The following is a 12,090-nucleotide window of genomic DNA, read 5'->3' as shown; positions in this document are numbered from 1 at the left end:
CTCTCCAACATCAAAATCACACAACCAACCATAACAACTTAAAGGTTCACTTCATCCTTTCATCCCGGCGCTTGTTTTTAGTTTTTGTGTCTAAGTGACCAAGAGGAACAACAATTTTTGAAAAATTTCCAGTGTGAGATGCCTGTGGCTGGCAGGTGCAAAACAGGCTGCTATGTAACCACTCGGGGCGCGTTCACAACATCGTTTTACTTTCATAAAAGTGCTTGTTTTTGCCACTGACAGGCTCAGATTATTATCATAGGTGTCTGACAACATCCTACAGAGACAGACCTTTTGTTAGAGAGTGCAATACTCTTTGTCTAAACAGAATCCGCCCCAGACTTCGCTATCATCAAACCCACCATACTCGCTTCAAATAAACACTTATTTCATCATGTAAAACACTCTTTATTGCAGGTTGACAGAAACAAAATAAAAACGTACAAAAACGTTTCCACCGTTTCTCTTTCCACTGTTTCAACAATCACCAACTCTGGTTTGGTTTAAATAAACCCTTAAATCACACAGTAAAATTTTTTTAAAAAATGCTGCCTCCATTCATGCTGAAAATACTCTGTTTTTAAATGGAGTCTGGTGGAATTGGTGACAGAAATTTTTATTGTGTTTCAGGTTAAACAAAAAGGATTTCACTCTTTAACAAAATGGCCTATCCCTGTAGGGATCGCTTCCATAAGTTGTCAAACAATCTGAGCCTGTCAGTGGCAAAAAAGGACTCTATTTAAATATACAGTAATTTTAGTAATTTTAGCCTGTATAAAACCAAAATGAATTGAAATTAATAAATTAATCAATTTGAACCAAACCAGAGTTGGTGACTGATGGAACCGTGGAAATGCAAGGCAAGGTGGCTTTATTTGTATAGCTAATTTCATACAACCAGGCAATTCAAAGTGCTTTACATAGCAATAAAATATAAAACATAATAATAATAATAATAATAATAATAATAATAATAATAATAATAATGAATAATGTTTTTTTTATTATTTAAAATGAAGTTTAAAAAAGTTTGCAGTCATTACTGGGTAGAGCAGGCAGTATAAAAAGCTTTTTAGCTTTGACTTAAAAGTGCAAAGCGAGATGGCTTTTTTTTTTTTAATTTTTTGAGTCTAAATGCCGTGAGTCTACTGATTACAAAATTTGTTTATTAAATTGAGTCTGGAGGGGTACTGTTATTGTGATTTTGGGGGTGTTATTGGTCATACAAAAAGGATCTTACCCATTATCAAATAGGTCTATCTCTGTAGGGTCTTTTCTATAACCTTGGCAGATACTTATGATTATAATCTGAACCTGTCAGTGGCAAAACCAACTGCTTTTAGTTGACGTACATTAACATTGCAAACATGCCCTAGGTTTTTGCACTGCTGGTGCTATTCACTTGACACTGGACTAACTTTAAAGTTTTTGTTTCCATTTGTCACTTAAACACAAAAACATGAGCAAACAGGGCTTAAAAATACATAAGTTAACCTTTAACAATTAAAACACTTGATGATTATCACCATCCATTATCTGTCCTCTTAATCCGAGCCTTTTGCTTTGAACACTGTAAAAACACACACAGTGAACAAGAGAATAAAGATAACCTGATGTAGCAGCATCCCCTCCCACACAAAGCCACTTCTTCTGTCATGAATAGTCAGCTCCACCCTAATGACTATTCAATACAGTCTGCAGGCTGCAGATGAACGGCCAATCCACAGCAGCATCTGCTGCGGGCCTAACTCGCCAGACGCCAGCCTTGTAAGAGGGCCATTGGAGGCTAATTGAAAGACAGAGGCCATCTCTCAAAGACAGTGTTTGTGTATGTGTGTGTGTGTGTGTGTGTGTGTGTGTGTGTGTGTGTGTGTGTGTGTGTGTGTGTATGTGTGTGTGTGTGTGTGTGTGTGTGTGTTGGGAGGGGAGACCTGACAGAAAGAGGAGTGAGAGAAAGAAAAAAGGAAAGGGAGGAAAGTAATTGACAAAGGATGGAGAGAATGAAGAAGAGGGAGTGAGGAGGAGAAAGAGAGACATTCCTCTCCTCACAGGGAGAACAGCTGACCTGTCAGCATTTGTTCCCATGCGGCCATATTGGAAAAGCCCCTATGGGCATTGAATTAACACAACCCAAACCCACTTCATGTAATTAGAGTGGCCTGGTGGTCTTATCTTATTTTAAATACTTGTTTGAAATACATAAGCTGCTCTCTGTTTGTTTTTCTTTAAAGCAGACACATACCTCTACATAGCTGATGATCCTAAATGACTATATTTTGAGTTGATATCACAGGTTAGAAAATGAAGATAATTGCAGCCTGCAATCAACAGCAAGTAATAAGTAATAAAATCCAGTTTGATCTATAATTTTACATATGAGTAATCAACAGAAATGCAGCTGGTGTTTACACTTCTGAATGTGACAAATTGGATTTTCTGTTGTTTTTCACCTCAAGGTCTCTTTATTCTCTTTGCATCAGAAAAAAAAACAGCCTCCACAAACGAAAAACTAAAGGATTGCTGTCATAATTCTCCCCAGTTCTCCTCCGGCAGTTTTTATTACCAAAGGCAGTGAATAATCTTTTCCACTCTGGCCATCCCAAATAACACAATCCTTCAGCATCGCCGCTTACTGTGTTAGGGTGAAGTGTAGATGAGAAGGGAAGAACATTCAAATGAAGCACTATTTAGTGCTGTGCTGTGGCATTCATAGTGCAGAGGAGGGATTCATCAGCAGCCTGTGAATATAGAGAAGCAAAGGGGGGAAACTGTTCACTGAGGGCAGTGACTCCTGAACAGATTGTGAGAGGAAGAGCAAAAACGAGGTGAAACACGTTTTCAGAGACGGGTTAATGGTCAACACACTCATATCCGTTGGCCACATATGTGCCGTTTCAAAGTGTGCTTTCTGTAAATTAGGGGTGCTTATGTTCAGCCCGCGCCAACAACAAGTGTACAGGCCCCAAACCACACCAGTATGATCAGGGGCGTGCAGCCAGTCTGTTACTGGCTGGCAGAGGAGTGTGAGAGGAGCAACTGCTCCACCAGGTAACACACAGTGAACACATCTCATGGGGTTCAGATTCAGGAATCACTCTTATCATATAGAGAAAAAAAACACATCTGCAGCCTCTTTGTATTAAAACATTTGTGTCAAACTATTTATTGAGTGGATGGTTCTGTATAGAGTGCAGAGCAGCGAGGATATTTTGTATTACTTCAGCCACAGACCCATGAAAAGGTTCCTTTAAGGAGAGAGTAACTCTGCATTATACTCTCCCCATGGGGTGACTTTAGCACTTCTTGTATTTCTTGAGAGACTGTGCACCTGTTTTTGCTTTTCCATGCACGGGGATCATGTCATGACATGTTAATTTATTGGCTGTTGGGTTGGACTCAATTTCTCAGTTTCTTTTTTTTATTTATTGTTGTCGTTTAAGTGTTGGAAGCTTTGAGTTAGTCATGCTTTTAATTTATTTTTTCATTTGATATTCATTTATGTATCTATTTATTAATTAAATCATACATTCACATCCTATGAAAGACAACAAATTTCTTTTTATTTTGGTGAGAAGCAGTCTGGAGGTGATCTTTAATTTTTAAAGGGTTAGTTCACCCAAATTAAAAAATGATCAAGTACCATTGACTAGTTTTTTTCTATTTCCTTCTGCTTTATATCTACTCCATCCCAGGAGAAAATATTGTGCTTTTTACTCTCCTGCATTTGACATCTGTAATTGCTACTTACTTTGCAGATTCAAAATTTAAAACACATGATTAGATTATAAAATGTATAGCATTTTTAAAGAAAAAAGACACAAAAAAAGCAATTAAAATGAGCTCCACCTCAGTGCTGACATACAGAGTACTCTTACTTTTAATATTACAATATGCTGACACACATTCTTTAGTTAATAATATTTTTGAATGCAAAACTTTTACTTGGAATGGAGTATTTATTTATTTATTCTTTTTATGGCTTTATTTTTTGTGTGTCTGAATACTTTTTCCACCACCTATATGTTCAAATCTTTTGAAGTATCCAACCATGCAGATAGTTTTAAATGTATCCTTAAAGGCTCTCTCCAGGATTTCTGCCTCTTACTCAACACAACAGAGGTCAATAAAGTTTTGTCTGTGGTGCTCAAAATACTGAGGGAAAAAATACATTAAACAGTCTCTATCCTCACTCTCACTTGCATCAGATTTTACATACATACATTATTTACATATAAGAAGTGCAAGTAAATAAATACTAAATGGATATACACATGAACTGGATAATTAATTACAGTGTGTTATTACGGGAGGACTTATATTGACATTTACAGATGGTAAAATTATAATGATAGACATAAATCTGTGATAACCAACAGGGAGATGTATTTGCCAGTGAACTACTTAAACTGTTTAAGCTAATTTAAGCCAAAACAATGTTTTACCTCTGTCATGGTGCACCAGTGTAGCTTTTGCTAAACAGTAGCCACTAAGGCCACATGTAACAATTATGAGATGTTGATAAATGCTAATGATGTCACTAAATATCTACCTACATTTTGCTACTATAACATTAGACACCATATACTGGTCATAGCGGACCAAGTGAGGCTGTAGCAGCAAAACCCCTGAGTCTGTCACACTAAACAGGAGTGTTTTCTATTGTTTTTCAGTTCAACTTTTCATTTCTAAGAAGAGTATGTATCATTTCTTCCTTTTAAAACTAGTCTCACTGTAGAGCATTTTTGTACATTATTTCTACCGGATGCTATTGTTTTGCCATTATTCTCTTGTAATTATAATTATGGTCTTGAGTCAATAAAAATGTGGATCTGAATCTGAACTCTCAGAGGTGAATATTTGGGCACATAAAAACCAAACTGCATGACTAGATACCACCAGAGGTAAATGAGAGAATTGTGTATTATGATTTGGTTGAACTAACCCTTTAACAAGACCCCAGTGAAAATCAAAGCGCTCCCAACCCTGGAGAGAACAGTTTGCACTGCGGTCCACGTGTATCACAGTGATAATGGTGCTGCTTATGTGGTGCTGTTGGAGCAGAAGCAGCACTGGCACTGCACTGCATTGCGAGGCAGGAGACGCTGGGCCGTCAGGGATTTGTCAGAGGCCTGTTATTACATCTCTAGTCACATAAAATATGGCTGCCTCTCCAGAGATCTCACCGCTAGATAAATCCACTCTCCTCCAACCAGACTGGCCGTCGCGATGAAACCATCCAATGGTGTACCTCAGCCAGTGACCTCTGGTAATGACGTGTGATTTATACAGTACATGTTTTAAACTGAGAGACACATCCGAGTCAGGCTATCTCTCCCCCTCTCTCTGTATCTATATCTGGTGTCATGTGAGATAACAGCCAGGCCTTTGGGACAAGGTAGACATGACACCCATCTTTGGGGTCTCACAAAATGGCTACAATGTGGATAGTTTCCCCTGCAGCTGTCTAATCGCAGTCTAAGCCTGCAGTGAATGCTGTGTCTCCTCCTGCATGAGGTCACAATCGCATATTGCAGGGAGGCCAATTTAAGCTAACAGACCGCAGTGTGGAAGGCCTAAATCAACACCTGGTTGGTAAGAAAAAGGGGCTCTTGTGTTCTGTAAATGCATTTAAGTGGCAGATTACTGTAGTGTTGTAAAAAATATTCTACAGTAACACTGCTGGATTATGATTAGCAGAGCTTTTGGGGGTTTATTACAGATATAAATTTAATACACATCCATCAAAACTAGAAAAAAAACATCCATCACACCCTCCAAAGCACAAACTAGACACCAGAAGCGATAGTATATCAGTGAATAGAGTATCAGAGAGTCATTTTCTAGACAGTCAGTGATGTGGTGTGTACTGTCCCCTGCCAGGGAACGTCCCCTGCACAGTCTAGTAGCTTAAGAGATTAAGTTCTGTGGCTAAAGGAGAGCTGAGAGGCAGGTCCGTGTCGTTGACCTTGGCAAGCGGGATGCAGAGACAATGACACACCACTACAAATATCTGTCTTTAATAAACAGGCACTGAACACCAGGATGTAAACAGCTGGCTGCAAACACACACACACACACACACACACACACACACACACACACACACACACACACACACACACACACATTAAATGTTAAGTAATTATTTATTTATTTATTTATTGTTACATTTTATAATGTATTTTCCCATAATAGAACAACATGTGTTTCGTGTATATTTTATAGTTTGATTATTTAAAATGTTTGCTAAAGAAAAATATCACATTATAATTTTAATGCTCATTTGTTATTTGATTTTTTAAAAATGCTTTAGTGTGTTATAAATGTGTGTTAATAATAAACAATATTGCCTGTTTGTGAGGCTACAATAGTGTTTTAATAATAATAATTATTATTATTGTTGTTGTTTTTAATATTTTCAGGTTTTCCATCATGCATCTTAATTTTGTTTGCCCACATAAATGCTAAATAAACTCTATTTTATAGGCATTTTAGTCTAGCACCTTAAATGTGTATGATTAATTGTGTTTTACTTTTCCAATTTGTTTTTTATATTTTTTTTCCCTTTTTGTTATTTTTTCTAAACCCTGATGTCTTTTTTTATGTTTTTTGAAAGTAATTGGGGCGCTATAATAAACTCCTGACAAATGTGAAAGAAACGTGTTCAAAAGTTAAAGGTTATATTTCAATACCCAGAGAACAGTTACCTCTGAAATCAGATCTCACCCCCCACCAGCAGCAACTATAAACTGGCTGGCTGCTTTTTTTCTCCATAACCTGAAAAGGTTCAACTAGATATATACCTTCAGAAGCCTTTGGCAAACTGACAGACAAAAACCCATTGCTTTCACACTTATGAACTAAAAATAAACAATACCAATGAAAGTTTGTTTAAAATGCATAAAATGTTAATGTGTTATTTCTATTGTTTTCAGTCCTCTCTCTCCACTATAAAAAACTAAACCCAGTGTATAATGTTACGGCTAAATGGCCCAAGTAACAAGCTATATGACACCAATGGGCTGGACTTGGCTGATTAAATACAGTCATCCAATATTTTAATGAAATAATATAGGAGAAAAAATATACGAGAATGGGAGACATTTAAATAACTTGTTTAAATCAAATAAAATCATCAAAATTACATATGAATAACTAACTAGGATGAAAACGAATATTAAAATAAAACCATGCATTTATCCTATACCGCCCCTTCACCCCCTTATTATCATCATCATCAACTTTGTTGATATTTACTTTTTAATGGCGCGTCCATCAGTGTCTTAAAGCTAACCATTAAAATATTGACTAAAACATCCACAACATGCATTCATTATTAATATAGATAAATATGATATCCTTAAATAACAACATTATTATATTAGCACCAAGGACAACAAACATGGTGAAATAATAATGGGCTTGTAGGCCTAATAATAATTTGCCAATAATAATAAGAATGATGATACATCGCTATTGGCTTGCCTCACAATTTCCCTTTTCTGCAGAAAAAAAAATATCGGCACTTTATTATTATATTAAAACCCAGATGAAAAAAAAACATTTCTTTTGATCGGCACTTAATTGTTTTTAGTTTCGATGGGGACCAAAATCATATATTTTGTCCTGCTGCGTAAAATCGTTTTCCTATGCAAATAGCCTGTCGCCAATCCGTCAAACTAGCAGCACCAAAATAAACTCATCATGTCAAACCTGGAGGACGCGGGGAAATTTGAGAGGAGATGAAATATTTCTCGGATGATATAAAAGGAGCCCTTTCGCCTGAGTTATGGCCCGGATTTGGCGTTGCTGAGAGGGATGCATGCTGCTCCTTCTCTCCCGCCCCAGAGGAGGTATCATCAGAGCTGATATATGGCCCAGCTCAACATTACCTTTACAAAACAAAGGATCATCCAACGCTTTGGGTCGAGGAAAAATATCCTTCTGACTATCTGCGACAACTAAGATAACACCGGAGTCGACTTGTCTTTTAGCAGCATCCGAATAATCCAAATACTTTTTGAATAAAAGCCTAGAAACTCCTGCTGAACTGAAAGTTTTACGCATAAAAACGCTTAAATAGCTCTACGGATCGTGATCTCTACCTCCATCTTTCCCTCTCTCTCTTTCTCTCTCTCTCTCTGCTTCCCCTCATTTACCCCATATACCTATTCTGGTATCTCACCACACGACTAAATTAGACCAAAGATGATAAGAGCACAAAGCATTATAATAATTCCGCCGGGCTCCTCCTCCTTCCAGCCATGCGTCCTAATTAATGGGACACCCCCAGTCGCAAAAAGCCCCGCACTGGACTGCAACATAGTCAAAGAGTGAAAGGGAAGAGGGCGAAAGTGCCACTGGAGATAATTGATTACCTACCAATCAATGATAACTTGTTAGTAATCGTCAACTCTTTGGACCTCGCCATTTTCAGGGAGGCATCTCACTCCTGCGGACTTGCTGCTCCCGAGGATCGACACTTTGAAGACATCCCGTTTTGGAATAAGATTTTCTTTTCTTCATTCTCTCCTCCGCATCCTTTTTTAACCTCCTAACTGTTATGTGACTTTTTTTTAATTCCTCTAAAGCGTCGCTCGTTTTTAACCGCTTTGACTAATTCAACCAAGTCCTTTATAAACTCTGCGCACAACCAATGATGACATCCAAAGAAGTGGCCAAATGTGATGCAGTGGAAAACAGGAGGCGAAGTCCGCTGGACCACTTGCCGCCTCCTGCCAACTCCAACAAGCCGCTGACTCCCTTCAGCATCGAGGACATCCTCAACAAACCGTCTGTGAAACGAAGTTACACAATTTGCGGCACAGCGCATCTCATCTCGTCCTCTGAGAAGCACCGTCCGTCCAGCATCCCTCTGTCCAGCCGGGCTCTTCTCAACCAAACCTCCCCGCTCTGCGCGCTGGAGGAGCTGGCCAGCAAGACCTTCAAGGGGCTGGAAGTCAGCGTTTTACAGGCTGCCGAAGGTAAATCCATATCACCAGAAAAAAAAGCAATTCAGATACACATTTTTAGAATGTAACATTAGACGTTTTCTCGGTTTTGGCCTGCACAAGATAGAAAATTTAATTTTGCAGCCTGCCATGCAATATATTCATCAGATGTGCTTCTTTAAGAGCAAAAAAAAAGTATTTCATTTTCTGCTCACCAGTCCATATTAGTCCTCTAAAATAGTCTCATCGAACAAAGGCGTGTTAATTTTCTAGGCTGGGCTGGACGACATAAATCGCCACCGCTTTTCTTTAATATTAGGGTCTCGTGTGTGTGGTGCTCAATATTTCCCAGTGGTGTCTGTGTAATTTTCTTGTAATTACCTCTTCCCACAAGAGCCACTGTTTCACATATAGGATCACTTTCACTGTTATTTTTGCGTTCGGGTCACTTTTACGCGCACACTGCAACCGCAGAGGAAGCTGCACCTGCAGGAGTCACTGATTCTCTCTCGGCCTCTGTCTCTCCCTCACAGGCCGGGACGGGATGACTCTGTTCGGCCAGAGGAGCACCCCGAAGAAGCGTCGGAAGTCTCGGACGGCGTTCACCAATCACCAAATCTACGAGCTGGAAAAGCGCTTCTTGTACCAGAAGTACCTGTCCCCGGCCGACCGGGACCAGATCGCGCAGCAGCTGGGCCTGACTAACGCGCAGGTCATCACGTGGTTTCAGAACCGGAGGGCCAAGCTAAAACGGGACCTGGAGGAGATGAAGGCCGACGTGGAGTCGGCCAAGGCCATCGGCCAGGTCCCCTTGGACAAGCTCGCCAAGCTGGCGGACCTGGAGAAATGCGCCAACGGCACGCTGGGCCACCCGCGTGCCGATTCCCCCGCGCGGGGCGGCCAGCAGGAGCTCGAGCTCGCTCAGAAACTGCGGAACTCGCCGCTGTCTCCGTTCTCAGACCACACAACTAGTAAAGAGTGCTCAGAGGACGAGGACGTGGAGATTGATGTGGATGACTGATGGCGCAGCGTGGGGGCCGAGAGGTCGACAAACACAAAAAGACGATTTCAAAAAATCCTCGCGAGGACTTGTAACTTACTGCTTATATTGTATACCATATCTCAGAACATGTACCAAAATGTAATGACTTTTATATCGGCACAGATAGACCTATTCATAGTGAAGCATGAACACAGAACAAGAAATATGCAGTGGTATTTTACAATGTATCCATTAACAAACTGTTACTTCTTGCAATCAAAGCAATATGGTCTAAAATGACATGAGTAACTTATTATTTTTTTACACTATAGGCCGACACACACGCAAACACATACACACACTTCAACACACACCTGTTCCATCGCTTCTCCTATAAGGCCTATAACCTCACACACACCACAATGAAAGTGCTCTAGTTTTTCATATTTTTTGCATGTAAATGCATGATTTGATTTGTGATCATTATCTATTTATTTCTACTTTTTTTTTTTTTTTATTTAATTGTTTTTGTGTTTTCTGTGAGCCAAATCGCCATTGAGTCACTTTGTCACTGCCGGCTCTCCTCCTCTTCTTCTTCCTCCTCATCACCTGACTGGACCCCCCTTGACTTCAGTTCATATTTGGCGTCCCGATGCTGCAGTGCATGATGATGATGATGATGATGATCGGAAAGGCAAACTCGGACATTCACAGTTATGCGTTTTATGGGAATGCTCACGCGACCGGCGAAAATTGAATATTGCGGTGATTTTGACAAGTTATAGGCTACTTTTTAGATTTATTGTTTGGATACAATAGATTTACAGTTATAAATTTGTTATGTTTTGTACACCTGTAAGTGCCTTTCTAAAATCAGGACATTATTTGAAAAACCAATGCACAGACTGTAATGTATATAGGCTACTATGGGAATAAAATGGCTTTTCTGAATTATTCTTTTATGTTGTAATTCTTGAATTAATATCGACTTTTTATTATTTAAATAATAGCCTGGGGGTTTTCTTCTAGCGAGGACAAAAAAAATCATTTTGCAAACACACTCTCCTTGCCAAATCTGGGTGTGTAAGCCTATCAAAAGCGGCCCATTTAGAGTTATTATACTGAACTATTTTGTCCCCTTTGTGTCCTTTTCTATTAGGATACTCTAAACATTTTGTGGCCCGGAATCTCACATCTCCTTTCACGTCCTAAATGCGTATCATGGCTTCTTGACCCTTAGACGTGTTTCTCCATTCGTGGCAAAAATTTATGTGAGAAACACAAATCTGGTGCCGGGGGGAAAAAAGACGAGGATGCCACAAAAACACAAAGTTTTGGGCCAGTTTCTCCGGGCCTTTATAGACCTTTTTTGTTCTGCGGGACTGGGGCCGTAATTTTGAGCGTAAAGCATGAAAAGTGGGGACAAATGAGCAGCGTTCCCTGATGGGACAAGCCACAAAGGAGCAGGGCCGGTCCCCCGCAGGCTGCAATACTGAGACAAGTGTGTCCCACCGCACAAAAAGGACGCAAACGTTTGGAGGCCATATGGTTTTTGAAATTTCCTCACAATTTCAGACAATTTGATGGATTGAGTTAACCCTCCTTTTAAACAGTTTAACTGGGTGCGAACAAAGGCCATAATGCCTACATAGACTCTCCCTTCATGAGGGCATCTGCGGCTATTAATGTCTGGCCCTTTTCTTTGCCTGGCGTTTTGAACAAGTCAATGAATTACAATGAAACTGCCCCTTTTTTGTGAGCCGCTTGTCTCTCTCCGCTTTTTAGCTCTGGAATAATATGTTTGACTTCAGTCCAAGAGCGTTTTCTAAACAAGAAATGGATTTTGTTGGAAGTGTTTTTAATGTTAAGTAGGGAGCCCATAAAGAGTTTCGACTGTGACATTTATGCCAAAGTCTGGTTAGGGAGTCTTTTGTTTGTTTTCTTCTCATCTCTTTTTTTCTCCTTCTTTTTTTTCTTCTTCTTCTTCTGCCTCTTTTATTTCTTTTGTCTTTAAAGAGTTTAATGAAGCTGAAAACATGGTGATGTGAGAAAGAGAGAGTGTCCAAAAGGCTACCTCCCGTTTAACTCTCTTTGTTCAAAGAAATGATAAGTAGGGCTGTCTTCTTGTCACTTGTTTTATAGTGTTTGGTTTTTATT

The 12,090-nt window shown here is 39.5% G+C and overlaps 1 protein-coding gene across 1 annotated transcript; it reads left to right on the top strand.

The window, feature by feature from the left end:
- Positions 1-7,919: 7,919 nt before the first annotated feature.
- On the top strand, positions 7,920-10,769 carry lbx1b (ladybird homeobox 1b). Its single transcript, XM_042484287.2, has 2 exons — positions 7,920-8,984; positions 9,485-10,769. Exons 1-2 carry the CDS (start codon positions 8,657-8,659, stop codon positions 9,970-9,972), a joined length of 816 nt encoding a protein of 271 aa, XP_042340221.1. The 5' UTR covers positions 7,920-8,656; the 3' UTR covers positions 9,973-10,769.
- Positions 10,770-12,090: the final 1,321 nt, after the last annotated feature.

Source organism: Plectropomus leopardus, chromosome 3 (genome assembly GCF_026936395.1).
Source record: "Plectropomus leopardus strain MGB_pleo_1.0 chromosome 3, ASM2693639v1, whole genome shotgun sequence".
In the NCBI taxonomy this organism is placed as follows: Eukaryota; Metazoa; Chordata; class Actinopteri; order Perciformes; family Serranidae; genus Plectropomus; species Plectropomus leopardus.
This window is presented reverse-complemented; position numbering and strand designations above follow the sequence as displayed.

What these genes read in the sequence shown, in the direction of transcription:
- lbx1b (XM_042484287.2), top strand. Translation starts at nt 8,657, where the DNA reads ATGATGACATCCAAAGAAGTGGCCAAATGTGATGCAGTGGAAAACAGG. An exon ending in CGTTTTACAGGCTGCCGAAG is followed by an intron (nt 8,985 to 9,484) that starts GTAAATCCATAT and finishes TCTCCCTCACAG; the next exon opens with GCCGGGACGGGATGACTCTG.